This window comes from Platichthys flesus, chromosome 10 (assembly GCF_949316205.1).
Source record: "Platichthys flesus chromosome 10, fPlaFle2.1, whole genome shotgun sequence".
Taxonomy (NCBI): domain Eukaryota; kingdom Metazoa; phylum Chordata; class Actinopteri; order Pleuronectiformes; family Pleuronectidae; genus Platichthys; species Platichthys flesus.
The window spans coordinates 26,024,147-26,045,753 of record NC_084954.1 but is presented as its reverse complement, the minus strand read 5'-3'; the positions used below and the strand labels follow the sequence as shown (position 1 = coordinate 26,045,753).

At 39.8% G+C, this 21,607-nt stretch overlaps 1 protein-coding gene across 1 annotated transcript in view; it reads right to left on the bottom strand.

Annotated features, from left to right (window-relative positions):
• Positions 1 to 7,930: 7,930 nt before the first annotated feature.
• Positions 7,931 to 21,607, bottom strand: part of si:dkey-288a3.2 (protein phosphatase 1 regulatory subunit 37) — an 88,810-nt gene continuing 75,133 nt past the window's right edge. Inside the window, exon 12 of the mRNA XM_062397590.1 lies at positions 7,931 to 8,077. Within this exon, the coding sequence (XP_062253574.1) occupies positions 7,931 to 8,077 (147 nt within the window). The remainder of the gene's footprint in view (positions 8,078 to 21,607) is intronic.

Sequence of the window (21,607 nt, the reverse complement as noted above, 5' to 3'; positions counted from 1 at the left end):
CAGATTCCACCACCAACCACCTCACCTCTTTTAATGTAAATTTATCAAAATGGCTGCACAGAGCTATGGCAGGTGTCAGGGCAGCAACTATGTTTGGCTTTTTTTGAGGCACAAGCCCAATGAAGAAGAGTGTGTTTAATAGGATACAATAATGTACGATTGTTTGAGACACATACATACTTGAAGACATTTATACATACATACTTACATACTTTTTCCCTATGTTGCTTTTATCATGTATTTGTGGGCACCAATTGTTTGCAGTGTGGATGTCCATAGATGCAGATCCAAGTATCACTGGATCACTGTTTATTGAAGAAAACTTAAAAAACACAATGCAGGACATTAAAGATATTAATGTCCTCAGGAAGTATGATTCACACTTTGGCTAAAATTATGTGTATCATTTTGGTGAGAATCTGATTCAAATAAGATACTGAGAAGAAATAGCTTTAGTACCATAACTGCCTCTGTGAACTGTGTGACTCACAGCCACTACGGGGAACAACAACAACCTCCATGCACTGAATATGGTTTGAAGATTTATAACATAGTCCTCACACAACTTTTTTTAGGTTTTTACCTTGTGTGGCGTCTCTGCGTCTTGGCTTTAGCACCATTCAAGACGATTGTTTTTTGTAAACAAAGAAGTGCATTATTTCACCTGTCGATTTATATTATTGGACATGTAAGACTCTTGAATGAATCATGACACAATGAAAAATTTTACCAATTATCAATTGTAAATCTGTGAATCTGTAAAGATCACAAATACAAGTAGCAGTGCAGAACTGCAGTTTGTGCTGACATTTGCCCAGGGCCGGCCCTAGCACATTTGGCGCTCTAGGCAAGCTTCACTCCTGGCGCCCCCCCCCCACAAACGAAAGCTTATTATAAAATAATTTCTTTCTTCGTCGAAGTTGCTTGGACACACACACACTAACCATACGCCTCAATGTGCTAGCATGTTCTGACAACACCAAGGAGGTTCGTACCTCAATTTTTGCCTAATTTTACCCTAATGTTAGATTAATTTTTTTAATGTCAAAGTATTGGTTGGAGATATATGTTATGGGTCCCGAAATTGATACCACAGCAACAAAGTATATCTGTAGAATACAGCATGAATGCAGCAGCAGTAACGACACGGAGCATTCAGTTCCACATCTAGACTGCATCTTATTCAAATTAAACACAATTTCAAGTACAAGCATATCTTTGAGTGTAACTGCATTTTAAACCGCATAAAACATACATTCAATTATTATGGTGTCTCTTTCCTCCAAACATCTTAATTTACATCATCACTCATAAAGAAATATAAACATTTACAATATAGACCTATTGAACATTAGCTTATAACTGGTCTTTATAAGGCACAATAACAATACATGAATTACAGAGTCTGTGTGTGTCGGAGCTGAACTACACACTGTAAAGTAAACAATATACTATCGCGACCCGCCTGCAAGACGACGTGCAGGTAAAATAAACACCTATACAGGCGAATGTAGCCCCGCCCACCTAGTGCGCGAGTGTCTCTCCTCACTGCCCAGCGGAGTTTCTAAGTTTTACCAGTCGACACGTCTCAATGACACCCGTGATAATCAAGCGAGGCTTTAGGAGCTAACGTAGGAGACTCTCACCCACTACTACACTGTAGAATACAGGATGGAAGCAGCAGCAGGAACGACACGGAGCATTCAGTTCCTCATCCAGACTGCATCTGACAGTACGGGTGAAACTGCTCCCGTGCCAAACGTTCCACCTGAGTGCTGCTGTCATTTACTGATTTCTCTAATGAAACTACTTAAATTACTGTCAGAGTAATTAAATACAATATTTTTGAATATACCACATAGAGAAGGGGGCACAAAAAACTCTGCCTAGCAAAACAATTTTTATTTTATTTCATCTTATTTTTTGCTCGGCGCAGTTTTTGGCGCCCCCCTCTGAGTGGCGCCCTAGGCAACCGCCTATGTCGCCTGTAGGAAAGACCGGCCCTGCATTTGCCCACAGGTTAACGGTCAGCAGCAGTTCAACTTTTTAGGGGAATGCTAACATCCACTAGCTTAGCCACTTCTGGTTCACTTTTAGGCTTAAAACACGGTGATAATAACCTCATTTCAAGTTAAATATCAATGCATGGGGCTTGTGGACACATTGATGACACCACACGAGCAGGAGGCATGTTATGTTATTTCTGTTGATTTATTACGTCTGGAGATAGGTCATTAATTTTTTAAATTGTATTGGATTCGGCTGCTAAACTGTTTACCCCTGAAATTCAAAAGTGTTTTGTGGACTTCATCCTGCCCTCCATCGGCATAGGGTGAGTAGATAATGGGTGAATTGTCATTTTTGGGTGAACTTTCCCTTTAACTCACCTGTTATCTGTGTCCTATAAGTTGGCACAGGCTAAAAAGCTTGTCCAAAATGCTGCAGCAAGAACCAAGCAAAGAGACCACATTTCTCCTGTATTAGGTTTACTTCACTTGATTCCGTTTAAATTTAGAATATCATTTTAAATCCTCCTCCTCACCTACAAGGCCCTTAATAATATGGCACCATCATTCCTTAAAACCTCATTGTGATGTAGGATAATAGCCTTTATAAGACACTGAGTAGCGCTGTTGCGCTGTTTACCCTCAATAATCCAGTCAATCGCACTGTCTGTCCTCCTGGGACACCATGGCTCCGAGATTTGGGCCATGTGCAAAGCCACATTTCTTAGTTTACTTTTACTGTCCAGCAAGGTAAGCAGTGTTCATGATGGCTCAAAATATTATAATATATCTAAACTAAAACCACCTATATTGTTAACCTTGTTGTATATTGTGTTTAGAAATATGTTAAGCCACACTTCAGCGTTGTCTTCGTAGTGAGCATTCGTGTTTAGCTCTTTTCTGTGATTTTGGTTAGTAATGTGTGTATTGGTCAGGCACTGCAATAGTGCAGGATGAAGCATTCGTCTCTACATTTCAGTAGGTATTGTACTGGGACAGAGTAAATAACATGTTATATTTTGTTTCCCATACTCTTTCTTATCATTATTATCTTCTGCCCTGAAGTATGTTTTATTTTCTAAATGATTTTACTTTGGTGTCTGCATCTGATAGTGGTGTTGGACTAGGATCGAGGTGGCATCTGAGCATGGACTATGATCAGCTGTGACTGCTTGATACATACTATTTCTCCTCAGATACTCGACCATTACTGACAATAATCCATCAGTTCATTGACATTCCATAATGCTACAAAGTGTTTATTCTAATCAATGCAGCAAATACTCTTATCTTTCTGATGTTCTCCATTACAAGTGGCTTCTATTGCACTTTTGTCCGTCCTGGGAGAGGGATCCCTAACATGTGGCTCTCTCTGAGGTTTCTACCTTCTTTTTACCCTGTTAAAAGTTGTTTTTTTGTAGTTTTTCCTTACTCTGCTTGAGGGTTAAGGGCAGAGGATGTCTCACATTGTTAAATCCCTATGAGACCAATTGTGATTTGTGAATATGGGCTATACAAATACAATTTTATTGATTGAAGGGGTGGGGCTTGCTGAACTGAAGATGTCTGATTGGTCTAGTACTAATGCATTTTGTTGCATCTGCATTTCTGCCACCTGGTGGAATAGAGGTAGGTTGTTCATAGCTCAGCAAGCTAATAAACCGAAGCCCCGATATTTAGACCATAATGGAAACACAGGCGAGCAAGGGTCTGCAGGAACCTTTAGCTCCTTGATAAATGTTGCTGTACAAAAGGTCAAGCTACTTTTGGTCATAATACTGTTTAAGCTCCCCATGTAACAAAAACTGAGCATGAATATTTCACTATAGGATTGTGGTGAGCTGAGTACAAATAACTAATGTAATAAATCAAAGGTCCTCGCTGGTGTCCAGAGACAACTGTTTGTGTGTGCAGTGACAGAGGGACCAGGGGAGATGCAGAGAGCAACCAGAGGACGCTGCAAGGGGTGGAATGGGCCCCGCCGGGACCAGGCCTCAGGACGGATGGATGGAGGGATTGTGTTGACAAGTGGGAAAGATGATGATCAGGAGGAGGGGGTGGGGGAAGCCACACATTCAGCAGGGAGGCCGAGAGCGTAGACCAGAAACTCATCAAACCAGTGGAAACACCTCTGGCAGCCCAGCAACAGCAGGACGCGCATGTGTGTGTGTGTGTGTGTGTGAGGTGGATGCTCATGTTTGGAGGGAGCCAGTGGTGCGTGTGTGCATGTGTGTGTATTTGTGCGGTGTGTGTAAGCTTGGAAAAGTTTTGGTGGGTGATAGATTAGAGCATTTGGGCAGGCTTCAACCATTGTTCATCAGTAACATACACAACTGTCCTGCCTAATTGCTCAGCCGTAATGTCAGACTGTGATGAGTGATTACAACCAGTGCTGACCTTTTCTTTACATCAGTGCTCGGGAAAACTTCACCTGGTCATCCACAGAGGAAGAGGTTAATCCAAAGTTGTACAAACTGTTTCAATGTATAAAATCTAAATGATTTGAACCTTTCATTTTATACCTTGGTAATTTTTGTTTGACTCCAAATCCATTTGTCTTTAGTGTGTTTAAAAAAAAAAAACGATTTTAAAGTTGTTTCACTGCATTAAGTATCTGGATGTATGCAAGTGCACAGGTTAAGAATTTTAATCAGTAGGTTTTAGCTGAATGCACTTTGCAAACATAGATTGTAAAAAAATAACTTGTTTGTCTTTTATAACATCTATTCATCATACATAGGATACATTTATAAGTGTATCATCATGAGTGATCACAGTTAATCTACAATCCATTAGCAAATAATTTGGTTCCAACTCAAGTGCAGGTAGCTTTGTTCTGCAATCTGTGTGTGTGTGTGTGTGCACGCGCCATGCTGATATTCATGCCATGCCCTCACTCCTTCCTAACTATGATAAAGTAGTGCTAGTCCTGCCATGGAAGCTGAACTACTCCCACTGCCCAGGCATCTGCCTCTTCTGCCTGTGCCATCAGGACTGGACTGGCATCAGATCACCCAGGCCTTAGGGAAGGAGGGTGGGTCCAACGGTTGGACTCAGGTTTGGGTTTGAAACCAGTCCTGGGGCCATTTTGGCTGGAACAGAGGGAGATGGGAGGCCGCCATGCCCTTATGATCAAGGAAGTTGAGGAGGAGGAGAATGAAGAAAAGGAGCCTGAAACATAAGGTTAGTTTGGGGTTGAGGAGGTTGAGTCAAATTGTTGGCCACTTGCTGCTTTCAGTCTGCTTACAAACACAAATGGATGTGTTAGTCATGAGAGTGATGGAACTTATATCACAGCACTTACTGCACAGCACTTACTGTAAGTCTGCTTTACCTGCACACAATTGAGTTTGATGGCCTGCAGCCACCCCACTGTAGAAGGAGGAACGTCTATCTACATACACCATGTGACCTGCATCAACAGCAGCTGGCCGAAGTAATACTTTCACCAGAAACATCATTATATTGGTCATTTTACATGAAAGTGATAAAAGACAGCTTTATTTCACACAATCTAAGACTTCATATTCTTAAGCTTCTGGTTGGCAACAAGAGTTAAAGAGAAGTCAAGAATTTCATCTGAGAATGGTAAATGTATTTATATAGTAGCTTTTCTTGTTCCAATTACTACTCAAAGTGCTTTACAGTACTTTTTTTTGCCATTCAGCCATTGATACACCCAGTCATACAGAGCATCTGTGGACAGCACTTTTTCTATATGAGAAAAACGGTGGGGTTCAGTATCTTGCCCGAGGACACTAACCCTAACCCTAACCCCGTGTTGTGCATGAACCATAGGCATGAACAAAAACAGGAGCCAGCTAAAATGACAACCCCCCCCCCCCCCCCCCCACACACACACACACACACACACACACACACACACACACACACACACACACACACACACACACACACACACACACACACACACACACATTTAAATAATTTATTTGAATCCACCAATCATATTCATACCAAAAGGATTCAAACATTTCTCAGAGGATGAATACAGCTCAGTGACTCATGGGTACAAGAAACATCTCCTATGCCAAACAGCAAGACTACCTATAGCAGCTGATACAGAGCAGAACTAGTTTGCTAGTTGTTTAGATCGTGTCTTACTAAGTCCTGCCAGTCATAGTCCACTGTCCGAAAGCTTATGGACATGCCCCAGACTTTCAAATATCAATACTACCAGTTTACATGTATAGCCTAGGTCTCTCATTTTAGCAACAATGGGCTGGTATTTGGTCAACTTGTCAAGGAAGGCTATGTCAATATAGAGGTCATAGACACAGGCTACCTCAAGGACTACTACTTCCCTTTTAACCTTGTCCAAGAAAACAACATCAGGGGTGTTAGGGATGTTACAGAACACATCATCAGAACTGTTAAACCAATCTGGCATTATACGGGAGTGTTTGTACATTGACACATTTGGGCGGAATACTCCCTTAACAGTACTAGAAATGAGTTCAACAATGCGGAGTCCTTTGTACTTATCAGCCATAACAATATGAGCAATGGATTATAAATGTTTGTTGGGATTAGAATGCATTATAGTGTGGGTGATGATTATTAGGGTACCACAATGCAAGATTGTATTTAGTTGGCAACACCTGTAGTCTGGCTTTAACAGTAAAGCAGAGGATGTCCTCTCCTACAGAGACGTTCCTGTACATTGTATGAGAGACAGAGTGGTCAGCAAAGTCAAGGCATGCCACCCTACAGTCTCAGTCCAGTCCAGTGTAGTTTTGTCTCTGCCTGTTTAATATTCAGAAGGGACTTTCTTGCTGTTGTGTTGTGGAGTGTTTGTTGTGTCCCATTGTGGTAGACAGTAGCCTCCACATTGACCGCATAGGCATGAACAAAAACCGGAGCCAGCTAAAATGACAACCACACACACACACACACACACACAGACACACACACACACACACACACACACACTCAGCCCCCCCCACTTACTCAAACAGCGACACACAGTGAGATGATCCCCTAATACTAAATATTACCTTATACTAAATATGACTGCATATTCCCCTCAACACTCGTACAGTCAAGACCAGAAGTATTCCATGCTGTGAGGCTCTGAGCTTCAGCATATTCAGTGAGAAATAAAGTAATGGATATAACATTTAGTGCTAATTCTCAACTTTAATTGTAGTCACTGCACATCAATATTGACAGACATGTGTGTTGGAACTATAGATCATGGTGCCTAAATGTGAGGGGTTCATTTTGAGGAAAATATTTTACATTCAACGACAGTTATTCCACATTTATTCTAGAGCTGATAAATTATCTGTGTCTTCAGATATCCAGAATCAAATCAATCATGGAAACACCCAGTGTGTGTGTAGGTCTGAGTTTACACAGCTCCACAGACCCCTCAACATTTCTGTTCACTGAAGCACTGTTTATACACTTATCTGAAACTTAGTTCTGTTGAGTTCAAGTTACATCCACTTACACACACAAATATACGCACATACACACACACACACACACACACACAATGTTAGTGTTGTCCAAAGGGAAGGGTTGAAGTGATGTTGGTTGTGGCGGGGGGGGGGGGGGGGGGGGGGATGGGTCTCTTCATTTCTAGGTGATTCATGTTTGAGGAGGGCTTGCAAAATTGCATTATGGAAAGTGGGGAGCAGCCCGGTAGGAACATTAGGTGGGAAGCAGCAGGGAGGCCCATGTTTCATTAGGGCGCCTTTATTACCTGGATTTGGAGTTTTATGATTATCATTATTTGAGATTGAACCATTATTTGCATATATCTGCTAGTCAGCTGTTTGGGTTGGGGACACTGGGACATGCTGTCTGTGTGACTGAATCCATGATTGGTGTCTGAGGTGATCTGTACAAGCTTTGCCATTTTCCCTCCTCTGTGTGCTATGTGCATGTGTGTGATCTCAGGCTGTTGTCGTGCTGTCAGCTGGTCCTTCAGAAGACGACTTCTCCGAGGTGTCTGTGGTGAGGCCGCAGTACCTGACATTGGTGAGGCAACACTGGGTGATCTCTGACTGAAGCCTTATGTGAGTCTCCACCAGAAACTCATCCTGTTGATGCAAACAAGAACACAGCCATAAAAGTCTTTAACAGGATTAACACATTGCCAATTTTGTCATTCATATTTTTCATCAGACACAATACAAAAAAATAATTTAACAGGATTTTTTTTGGTAAGGAATGATACAAAATACCTTGGTATTTGACTCTCCTCAGTTTGATTTTTTTAAACCAGCATTTCTCACTTGCACTGTGTCATCACATTCATATTTGTTGTGAGGTAATGAACTTAAAGCCAGCTAACCATTTCATTCTTATACTCTGTAGACATACCATGACTGAACTACATATGTTGCCCAAAGGCCTCAAGAGCAATAAGAGCAAAGGCCCAACCAGTCGCTGTTTGCTCTGAGCAGCTCTTGACGGCGCCTACTAACCGCATCCTCCTGCTCGGCCTCTCTCCCCTGAACTGCTTCTGTCTCTCTCTATACCAACTTTTTATTCAAAAAGTAGTGAACTTGGGTCTGAAGATTGTGTCGATTGCTTTGCAGATTTGACATGCAATGTATTAAAAATAACACCAATTAAGTCAATCTTTCAAACTTATATATAAACTACATACGTGAAGATTAATGAGCAAATTCAGTTTTATTTTTATAAAAGATATTGATTATAAAAACTTCATTGCAGATTAACTGGGTAGGATAATACAAAGATGTCTTCTCTCCGCACCTTAGACTGTTTATAAAAAGTTTTGCAGACAACTTCCAGCACGAAAACAATTAAAAGTATTCTATTGAAGAACTGTTTGAGGAGGGTTCACTGATAATAATGTATAATTCTGAAGAAGAAGAAAAAAATATTCTGACTCTCCTATCTGCTCATGGACAGCTTTGTTTCCCAGGTGTAGGGTGTGTCAGGTGCATGCAATATGAAATAAAAGATAAAAAGCCGGAATATCAAGGCTAGCCTAATCAAAATCCAGATTCTTCAGACCAGGCTTTGGTTTTCAGTCTTCAACTGTCCAGTGATGGTGAGTCTGTGTCACTGCAGCCTCACAATTCTGTTCTTAGCTGACAGGAGTGGAGTCTGTCCTGCTTTCTGTTGTTGTAATACATCCACATCAAGTTTTAAAATGTTGATTCTGAGATGCTTTTCTGCTCACCACAGATATAAAGTGTGGTTATCTGCATTACCGTAGCATCTGTGAGCTCCAGCCAGCCTACTCCTCTGATGTCTCTCATCAAACACAGGAGTGGAGGTTGTTTTTTTTGGCTCCGCTATGAGTGACATCTTAGAGAAAAAAAAATGTAATCTAACCAGCCCATCTGACACCAACATCCTTTAACAGTTGAAAGCACCAAGGTCATATATTTTTCCTTAATTCTGTTTGATGTGAACAAAGTTCCTGGATTTTACCGGCAGGATTTTATACAATGTTCTCAGGTAATTGCATTTATAAGCAGGTGGACAGTTCCTAATAAAGTGATGTGTGAGTGGACTCAGTTGCTGTAATGTAGCATTTCCACTAGTCTTTTTTATCTTGGAGATTTATTATCTTTAGAAACAGTAGAGGAAATTCATCTTGTAAAGTCATCAAATCACTTTCTGATTATGTGTGTAGGAGCTTATCAGAGATGAAAAAACTGAACAAAACAATGGAAGGAGAATTGAATTGAGAGACAGTGCAGTAGACAGTAAGTGTTCTGCCTCCTGGCTGCTGGCCACCACAATCACTGATGCACATTCCCGCCTCATAAATTATCACTGTGACTTCAGGTGAGAGGCTGTCACGAAAGCCCAGCCTCCCAAAAACCAACAGCAACACCAGCAGGTCAGGACAGACCCCCTCTTTGACTCCGCTCTCATCACTTTCTGCCTTTTAATAAAAAACACGAAAATAGATCATGATACTTTAGCAGCACGTTTGAAAGAATCCATATGTTGGAAGATGGATAGAGTGCCTGCTTGGACCTAAGGTGTGATTAAACTACATTAAAATTACAGAAACTCTTGTCATTCAAGCAAACATGCTTACATATATTTTTTTCAGAAAAATATTGTCTGCATTACATCCAATGACTGTGTGGGAAACGGATGATGTTGACACATCAACAAGGAATTGTCTCAACTCTCCGGCTTTACAAATTTTTTAGCCCTTTATTGTGTTTGCATTGGGGTATTTACTTCATGGGCCACGGACAGAAAAAAAGCAACAACAAAAGGGACACTTGGGAGTAGGTTATTTTGGTTGTAAGACTTTTTAAATTGGCACATTTATTCAAAGGTTGAGAACTGCAAAAGATCTCAGTGGAACAAATACATTACGTTCTACCCAGCAGAAATAGCATGATGAGATGCACACAATATCAGAGTCAATGAATGAAGTAATATGAAATAGCAATTTAATCTAATTACCAGGTTGGCTTTGAATACTGCTGATCATCAAGTTAGCCGCTAGCAGGAAGAAGGAAGTTGAACATGTTAAGTCAGATCTATCTCTATGAAGCAGAGCTGACACAGAGTGAGTGTTGTAATAACAGTCATCATGGGGAATCATCTTTCAAAGATTGTATCGTATCCTGTAGCCTTTCAAAATAAAAGCTACAATTGTTGTAAAATTCGATCAATTCCCTTGACAAAACAAAAACTTTTAAGCTGCAGCCCGAGTTCTGCTCCTCTTTTCTCCTTCCTCCTTCCATTCTATTCAACCCCTCTCCCTCCTCATCTCCGTGCGGTGGTCTGCAGCAGAGCAGTTAATAAAGAGATTGATTATTGGCCTGTCAGGAAGTGACAGTTGGACAGGGCTGCTCTGCATGAATGACAGAGGGCATGCTCACCACGCAGCAGCCAGCCTGACACACACACACACACACACACACACACGCACACACACACACACACACGCACACACACGCACACACACACACACACACACACACACACACACACACACACACACACACACACACACACACACACACACACACACACACACACACACACACACACACACACACACACACACACAGATGCCTTTGCCAACACCGGGGGTAGGTGAGGTGGTGAAGGAGGAGGAGGACATGGGGGGCTGGATGGGTGAGACACGAGCATGTGGAGAACAGCAAAGCAACCTTCTGCTGGTTTGTGTGAGTGTGTGCGTGTGTCTGTGTGTTTTTAGTGTGAGAGAGAGAATAATTACATTATATACTTAGCCTTATAAGCCAAAGAGAGTTAGCACCCATTTTGTTGTGTTGCAAGAATATGCAACTGCTTTTAAAAAGTCATAACAACTAGATATGGTGATGTCAATTTTGTACAGGTTCACAACAGTGAACAAGTGAAAAAAATTGAATAAGTTAAGCTTTAAGCTAAGTTTGACTTTATCTTAGACTCTTATTTACTTGTGCTACTTTTAAACTATGTATGTGCATTAAACATTAGTCGATGTTTGTGGCTGTTGATAAGCATGTTACATGGATTCCCTGTAATTATAGTTTTATACTACGCAGTCTACTGCATAACAAGTTTTAACTTGTGATGTATGGAGGACCATACATGACATAAGTAAAAATAAATAAATAAATAAATGTATAAATAAATACAGAAATAAATAAATAAATGAATAAATAAAAATGGAAATAAATAAATAAATACAGAAATAAATAAATAAATATGTTAATACCAAAAGAAATGTCAAAAGAAATGTCTTAAATATATTTTAACATTTATTTTTTCCCTGATACATTTCCTTTGCATTTGCAGTGTCCTTATGCTAATGAGAAAGGCGGGCCTAACCGCAGTCTCATGCAGGATTGGTCACAGGAGTGTAATGATCCAGCCCTACTACTTCTGCCTTTCAATGCTGGTGTCCAGTAGCTGTTTGCAGCGTTGAGCCAGTTCACACTTAAAATGAACTAGTTCAAGTTCAGAGGGTTAGTTAAGGTTATTTTTTATTGGGATGATTTAGGTGTCAGTAGTCCTGACTGTGAGCGTCACGTCTCGTGTTGTACTGAGCACAAGGAGCGAGCCGAGAGGAGGAGGAAACAGAAACTCCAGCTCGGTACAAACCACCTGCCGCCTCTGCTCTGATCATGAAGCCGCTGATCTCTGAGCAGATGTGACCAGAGAAGCTCTGTGTTTCCACTGTTTCCACTGTTCCACAGAGTCACTAACTGGCTGCTTCACGGTGAAGAGATCAAGTCTCAGTCACTGCCCGTGTCTCTGAGCGAGTGTGTGACGGAGCGCAGGGGCTGTGTGTGTCCACTCATGGATTAATTGACAGACTTTCAGCAAGGCAAAATTAGCTGATATCACAGACACTCAAAATCCTTCACCCAATCCAGATTAAATTTCTTGGCATTATTTGATCAGTGAGTAGAACCATCAATACCTAGATTAATAGGTATGGAGTAAGCAGACTCCTGAGCCTTGAATGAGTTTTTTTTTTCTTATACCAATGGATATGAGGAGAGTGTTTCACACCCAGAGAGCAGGAATGCGAGTGGGGGAGAATAAGGAGGAGGAGGCGGAGGAGGAGACGCAGATGGACGAGTGCTTTTACGACTGAGTCTTCCTCTGGCTCAGTGCCACGGCCACAGACTCTCTTTGTTTGCCAGGCTACCAAACTAATAGAGATATCAACACCAAAATTAAGTGAGTTTTTTCCTGACCTATCCTACATCCTTCAGCCTAAGTGCTTCACAAACTATAAACATGCTCCTTATGATGAAGATGGCCTTCAGTGCTCTATTGCAGTGGAGTATTTGGGACTAGGTCAAAACATGTCAACGAGTGCAACAGTGTTACTCACTGATGACTTTTTAATAGCTTCCATAAAGGGGCTCAAAGGAAGAAGCTGTGAAGGAGAAGTGACTACTGAGATCTTTATTCTTTAAGCAAATCTGGCATCGACAACAGCTACATATTTGAGATGGTCTGATTTGAGAAGTTCTCCTTCACCTTTGAAGTTTCAATGTGCGCCCTCTGGCTCTGTCTCAAACCCTCTTCCTACACACTTCAATCCCACTCTGTGATAGTGGGAGTATCAAACTGTGTGTGTCCTTACTGATAAAGTAGATGGCCAACATAAACAGCTAGCATGAGGAAGTCCTGGTTTAGGACATGTGACTCAGGACATAGGAGGGCTTTGAGAACTGGTGAAGTTACACACTGTTAACTTAACTGTCTCTTGACTCCTCCATGCATCAAGCATGAATAAAATGCTATACTGCTTATGACATGTGGCTCTCCTGAACCTTCCGCAGACAGCAATCTGTTGGCCTGGCTCAGGACTGACTGCTGCAATAAAACACACATTGAAAGGTCGAGGACTATTCAAATCAGGGAAGAGAAAAACTGAGAGAGAAGGAATAAGATTGTGCTTTGTCAAACATGAACAGGTTCAGAGGTGGATCAATAACAACGTTTACAAACACACATGCATACACACACACATACACACACCTGTGCCTAAGCCGGGGCTCAGAGAGCATTGAAATGTGTTTATAAGAAATTAGGAGAAAAAGAATAAAACAGCATATTAGGCTTTCTTATTTGTATCTGTGAAAATTCATTACGCATTCTCAAAATGAGTGTGTGCGAGGTTTTTCTGTTTTTTTCTCATCTCGAGCTAAACAAAGGTACATTTGCTCATTTTCAGAGCGAGATGCAGCATGGCTTGATTTCAAAGGCACAACTTGAAAGACGACAGACAGCTATTTACAATATTTATACATTTTGGATACTGATACCATGTATATTGCTTGTACATCTTCTACTGTGTACATGTGTCTCTGTGTGCGTGTCTGAGGCGACAACAGTGGGTAGAGGAATCGCTTATGAAAAAAGGTTACTTTGGAAATTCTCTGATAATTGGTGCCTTAAAAGGAGCTCATTTTTAACAATGTCACCACTACTGCTCGATGACAATTAATCTGTTTGGGCTGGGCTGCTTCCTTGGCATCTGGGCCAATTACTTTATATGCTAATATATGTTAATGACATGTCAGGTGCCAGTTTCAAGTATCATGCAAGTGGTGCATTGGTCTTTTTTTTGTCATATTGTTGAGGCTGATCAACAACAGAGGTGCTTTAAATTTGGTGGTATGTTAAGTGTTGAATTTCCTCCCTTACTTAAATGAAAACAATGAATCTTTATGATTTCCTTGATTTTGACTTTTGCCAATGTGTAAAATCTTAAAAAAAATATATACTAATTTACATATTAAATCAAAGAAAACAAAATATAAATAATCAATTTGGAGTACGTATTCGATCAGGATTTATATCAGAGAAAAAACAGACAGCAGAAAAGAGGATATTTCACATGTTCTAGTTTTCCAATTAGTTTTATTATATGGTGGCCTATTTTTTGAAGATATACTTTTGAGGTCACACTGCCCCGTAAAATGCCCCCAACAACCCCAAATATGAGAATTAGTTATGTTCAGATATGGAATTAGAGTTTCCAGTGAAGATTCCAATACAGTGCAGATGAGCAACATTATAAACTACATTTTATCATTATTTCAAATCCTGTATTTAACTCACTTAACTCTGATCTTTTGTGGAAATAATTATATCATTTCAGGATTGTTTGTTTTTTCTATATATATGATCAACCATCCAATCCCCCACTATGTCTGTTGTGTTTTTCCTGTAGCTGTTCTACTTGAACATTCAGAATATATACACTACTTATGTAGTCTGTGTGGGGGAAAAAACTGCACAGTATGCAACCTAATACTAATACATTATTCTGTTATTAACAGATTCTAGTCTGCGAACAGACCCCAACCACACCTGAACTGTTGCGGTAATATTCTCTCTTTTTCTGTCAACAGAGTGACATACTTTGCCATGAACATCACACCACCTCTCTCATCATGTCCTAAATCAATGAAATTAGAACACACAGAAATCATACACTGGGGGGGATGTTGGAGTGAGAGGAATGGTATGGGGATGGTGTAAAAAAATATTATAATGACTTACAGTTGATCTCCTGTAGTAGATTCAAGTAACTGTAAATATTTCCAGAAAGTCAATGATTATCTAGATTAATTATTGAAAATTAATTAAAACCTATAAAGAAATATGCAACATGACTTTAGATCCAGTCTTTCAAAATGCTGTTAAAATTAGAATTTCAACTGGTAAGTATTTGATCTTGATTTGTCTAACCGGACACCATTAACACATTTCAGATAGTGCCCAAAAAAGTATTAATGTTTTTTTATAAATACCAAGCTCTGCAAGGAAGTAAGAAAAGATCTCCTTACTCCAGAGAATTCCCTGGCTGATGTCTTTAAATGCTTTCAATTACAGCCCCACACATTCTCATGGACGTATACAAAAGCATCAGGTCACTCAGCTGCTCGTCTATGTCAGGAAGCTTGAACATCCCTTACCATCAGTCCGTAAACATGGAACAACACTGAGTAAACCTTAATGAATGCACTCTGAGCAGATTCACACAGCCTTTTCCTCTCCATAAATGGCACTAATTACCAGCGTCTCCTCCGACAGACACTGAACTACTTATTTTCTATTGTTCCATGGCTTTATCTACTGTTCTGTTTGCAGACTTCCATCATTCCAACTGAAGATGTCACTGTTGTATACCAAATGTCTGCTCGGTGAAGCTGTCGGCATGTATGTGAGAGAGATGAGAAGATATGTTTTCATGTTCATCAGCAAGAAACAAAGCCATATTTTTTGTATTTGCCATTTGACTTTTGCGTTTTGACAATGTAGGGGTACAAATGACACACACAAAATAAAATAAAATCTATCATTATTAATCCAGCTGGGTGATCGTTTAATGAGAGATAAACACATTTTGTTGAGCAAATAAAGTTAAAGTGAATTAAGGTGCAAATATCAAGGTATAACAAATTTCTCTTTTGCTATTATTTTCTTGTTATCTTGTAGCTTATTTAATCCAAAAATCGAAAAAAACACATTCATTTTGCAGCGTAGTGTCACATATAGGGTTGCAAAGGGGTGGACAATTTTCTGTAAATTTCCGGAAACTTTCTGGAAACTTTACATGGGAATATTGAACTAGGGAAATTTGAAAAAAAAAAAATATTCTCAAATTAAACGCTGCGCAATAAAATCATCATTCAAAACTCTTTTCTAAAGATATTTGAAATGCAGCACACGCTGCACGTTGAATTTCAACCCTGCACATTGCATTTCTCCATCAAATGCACAGATAATTCCCAGCATCCTGCACACTACAGCAGGGCTATTGAGGCCTGCTTGTAGTGTGCAGGAATAGTCAGGTAGGTTTCGATGATATTACTGGGGAAAATATATTAACATGCTGATTGAGGATTGTTCATCTGTCCATCTAGCCTATTTCTATTCATATATCCATCAATTGTAAAATATTTAAAAAGACGATTCTCATTGTTTGGCTAACTATTTGTATCTCTGGCATTGCATTAGTGTTTTTTTACAAGCTTTTTTTCTCATCTTATTCTACATGCACTATCTCATGTGTGGAGACATTTCACCCCAGCCAATGTAGAAGGAAAGGCTGTGTACACTTGCAAATACTGTGCAAAGACCTATCTTAAGAATGACACAAAGGTCCAGAAGCATATAGTCAAGTGCCCAACGTTTCCTCTGGGCTCAAATCAGCCTATGACATAACAAAATGTGTATATTTATGTCTGTATATGACAAGGTAAATACAGTTAGTATAAATTAGCACTTATGGAAATGATACCTGGTGTGTAAAGGGTGGAAGGTGGTGGCACGCTCATTTTTTATGTTATACAGCTGCAGTCGCTACAGTAAATGTTGGGTTGCTTTTTGGGGGTAATTACAACATCAACATATTTAGGAAGTTATGATTTGATAATTATATTTATGAGCACTGGGAGACAGAGATGATCCAAGACATGAAAGGGGCAAAATAAAGCTCACAGGAGGATATACAATAGGCTGAAAATGAGGCAATTGTTTGAGAATAAAACATAAAATATTTTCTGACCCTGATACATAAAGTAACACACACACAATATTTTTGCAGTTGCAGAATATGCACGGCTTCATACTGTATAGTACTGGTAATTATTTGAGTACATAGGACTACTTTTATACAAGGAAAAATCATATTTATGGCCACATTCAAGTCAAAGCCTATGTAAAACATTGTGCCGCAGTAGCAGCTCCACTGCAAAATATATTGTTGAACTAAAAAGCTAAATATTGTGCATTGTACAGATGCTATTAACATATAACTGATATTAATGTTACTATTGTGCTTTTCTTTGTGAATATTTAAGCTCGTAAATTCAGCTTTTAACAGAAATTGCAAAAAATTGTAAATATGACTAAGTGTTTTTTGTGGTAGATATCAGGGTGGTAGATCTTGGCTTGCATTTGAAACTAAAAACTGATCTTTGACTCAAATAGTTTACTCTGGCTTAGTCTAAAATAAGACACAGCCAATAAAAGTTTGTTATTGAATATACTTTCTATGGGCTCAATGACTCTACCTTCAATAACAAGGCACTGACACTACACCCTTACAAGACAAAGTAATCATGTTGGATATGGTTTAATGACCTCGTCAATTACCCTTGTCACCTAATATATTAGTTTAATGGCGCATAGTCATGAACAAATGAAAAATAAATCAAATGACAACAACCCTTATACACTATGAATATGGTTGTTTTGAGGACCCTGAGAAGGCAGTGCAGTTTTAATGATAGTGAAATTTTAAACCGTAACTGAGATAGTTTAGATAAATGTAAACTAAAGCTATATTCAGATATGCACTAAATTCTTGAGGTTCTCTATAGTTTCCCTGGAGGAGGTGTATGTGTGATGCTTCTAACATGCGACAGATGCAAAAACACAAAGATTTCCGCATTAAAAAACAGTGCCTTGGTGGGGTCACGTGATGCACCGTGGAGGATAGACGCGCCGCTGTCGGGATCCTCACTGGATTTAATTTAAACATAATTTCTCAGTCTACCCGTTGCTAAAATTGTGCTGAAATTATCACTAAACCTATAGAGGCGTTGGACATGTCGCTGGACAACTTTTTCACTATGCCCAATAAGAGAGAAGCTCGGAAAAAGAACAACAAGTCGGCAGCTAACGAAGCGCTAGCTAACCCAGATGACGAATCAGAGCTAGAGCTAGCTACCGAAGAAGAGCCAGAATCCTGCACCGAGCCGGGAAAAGAGTTCTCCAGCCTCACTAACGACAGCGCAGTGGTTCAACAGGTGACGCGTAATATTAAGGAGATGCTGGACACTACACTTGCTAATATCCTGAAACCAGTCACAGAGATGTCAGAGAAGCTAGACAAAATAGTTGACAGACTGGGGTCGGTGGAACAACGAGTGTCGGACTTGGAGGATAATGCAGGGGCTAATACGCCACGGCTTGAATCGATGGAATCGGCGTTGGAAAGAGCGATGGAGAGACTTGAGAATTATGAGAACCAGAGTCTACGACAAAACGTCAGTCCTGGTGAGGCTTCACGACTACACGGACAGACAGAGGATCTTACACGCAGCAAGACACAAGGGCAGAGTTTCCACGGATGGTCAAGTAGTGTCTTTTTACCAGGACTTTTCTGCGGAGATCGTTAAGCGGAGGCAACAATCTGCAGACGCGCGCAGAAGGCTCCGGGAAGCGGGGATCGAATACGCATTTGCGTATCCAGCTATAATTAAGGTTCTCCCTCCAAATGGAAAACCGATCTCCCTTCCCACAATGAAGGAAATCAACGACTACGTGAAGACACTCCCGACCTAGTGACTCTATCAATCCATCTGTAATCAGGGAAAGTACATCATCTGCCAAATAAGGACTTCTTATACAAATGAACAGAAAATGACTCACACAATGGATAGTAAGTATTAGGTAAGATTAAGATAACTTCTGTTAATTTGAACACACTTATACAAGTATATCTGTTTACTTGAGTTGATGTGTATTGCTATTATTTACATAGTCGTTGACATGCTGGCATTATGGTTAGGACATAATCCAGATGGAGAGACCCGACATGCTCTCTTCTTTTTTTTTTCTCTCTCACTTTGATTCACTCGCCCCCTCAGCTGTACCAGTATAGCTAGAGTACAACAAGGTTTTTGTTTTTTGTTTTCTAGGCTCCATTTTAGCCATGTTAGGTAGGTATTACCCAAGCCTCGGTTTGTTCTTGCTTGGATTGTTCAGGTGTTTTTTGTTTATGGTCCAGGTTGGAGAAACATGAATCCTAATAACAAGAATTACACTTTTTATTCTCCACCTCATTTGTCATTTTCGCGAATTGACTATATATTTATATCTGGACACCTGGCCCATTTGGTAGAACAGTCTGACATTGGATCCATTGCCCTTTCAGACCATGCTTCTTTCACTTTGGAAATGCAACCTCTTAGGCCCACAGAGCGATTGCTCTCTTGGAAAATTAACTCATCACTGTTTCATGACGATAATTTTATTAAATTCTTGGAAACACAGACAGACCTCTATTTAGATGTAAACGACTGCAATGACTGTGATCCGGGACTGGTGTGGGAAGCTTATAAAGCTTATATTAGAGGCATGATTATATCATACTCTAGTAAGAAGAAAAAAGAGCGCACTCAGGAACAATCACGAATTGAGAATTAAATAAAAAAATTAGAGGAAGATTTTCATAGATCCAAATCCGATAGGGTGCTTAAAGAGTTAAAGGAGACAAGAATACTGCTGACTAATCTACTAACAAAGAAGGCTGAGTCTGATATTCTGTTTGCTAGACAAAGAATGTTTGAATTTGGAAATAATGACTGAGGACTGGAGTGGCGTCTGGTCTGGATGGTGGATCATGGTCTAGATGGTTGCTGAGCATGGACTGTGCTTGGAGCGGGACTTGGCATGTCATGTTGGGGTTGTCCTTTGGGATGTCTACCCTCATCAATGCTGCTAGAGACTTTGATTATTGATGATGTTGTCCTGCACGTGGCATCTATTGCACTTCTGTCCGTCCTTGGAGAGGGATCCCTCACATGTGGCTCTCTCTGAGGTTTCTACATATTTTTACCCTGTTAAAAGGTTTTTTTTGTAGTTTTTCCTTACTCTTGCTGAGGGTTAAGGACAGAGGATGTCACACCCTGTTAAAGCCCTATGAGATGAATTGTAATTTGTGAATATGGGCTATACAAATAAAATTTGATTGATTGATTGATTGATTGAAATAAGCCAAATAAGTTCTTAGCTCGTCTTGCAAGAAACTCTCCCCAAAAAGCTTTTATTTCTGCAATATCTGATGAGGATCAAATTCACCAGACAAATAATACAAAGATTAATGAATGTTTTCAGAGGTTTTATAAAACACTATACACCTCAGAACTGGACAATGATACACTTGCCGATAGCAATTTCTTAGATGGTTTACAGATACCTCAGCTAACAGATGAACAAGCTAAACTGCTAGAAGGACCTGTTACAATAACAGAAATTGATAATGCAATCTCCTCACTCCAGTCAGATAAAAGTCCAGGGGCTGATGGATTTTGTGTTCAGTTTTATAAAAAGATGAAAAGCAAAATTAATAAACTACTACAACGTGTGTTCAACAAATCTTTTGAAGAGGATGAACTCCCAAAATCTATGTACTTAGCTCATATTATAGTTATCCCCAAAAAAGGGAATGATCCAGATCTATGTGCCTCTTATCGCCCCATTAGTCTACTTGGGGTGGATGTAAAAATACTCTAAAAAATAGTAACTAATCGACTAGAAAGAGTGGTGACTGATAAAGTTAATGCAGACCAAACAGGGTTTGTGAGGGGCCGTATTTCATCGAACAACACAAGACGTTTAATTAATATTATTCACGATCTTAATTTTCATCAAACTCCAAGTGCTATAGTAACGATGGATGCAGAAAAAGCATTTGATCGTATTGAACGAAAATACATGTTTGAGGTGTTGAAAAAATTTGGCTTTCAATCAGATTTTGTTCGATGGGTACGGCTTCTATATAAAACACCCACTGCCTCAGTTTTAACAAATGGTCTAATTTCTGGCCAGTTTCAACTTAACAGAGGTACAGCTCAAGGGTCACCACTATCACCTCTGTTGTTTTCTTTAGCTATAGAGCCATTGGCAATTGCTGTCCGACAAACCTCCAGTATCAGAGGAACGGTGATAGGTACAACACAGTACAAAATTCTGCTGTACGCGGATGAATACCCGCGCTAATCAAATGTGTGAAAGAGTTCGGTCGAATTTCTGGATACTAGATTAATTCATACAAAATCTGAAATCATGCCTCTTGGTATTTCATATGAGCATGAACCTGACTTTGTAAAACCTTTTCGCTGGGCACCAGATGGATTCACATATCTGGGGTTAAAATAACACCAAAAATGTGTCAACTTTATGCTAAAAATGTTAACCCCATGGTAAAACACATTAAAGACAAGATGCTGAGCTGGAAGAAGCAATCTTATCAATCTTATTAAGATGACAATTCTGCCCAAAATTATGTACCCTCTATCTATGCTCTTCATATCTTTGAAGAGAAACAACATTAAAGATATAAATAAAGC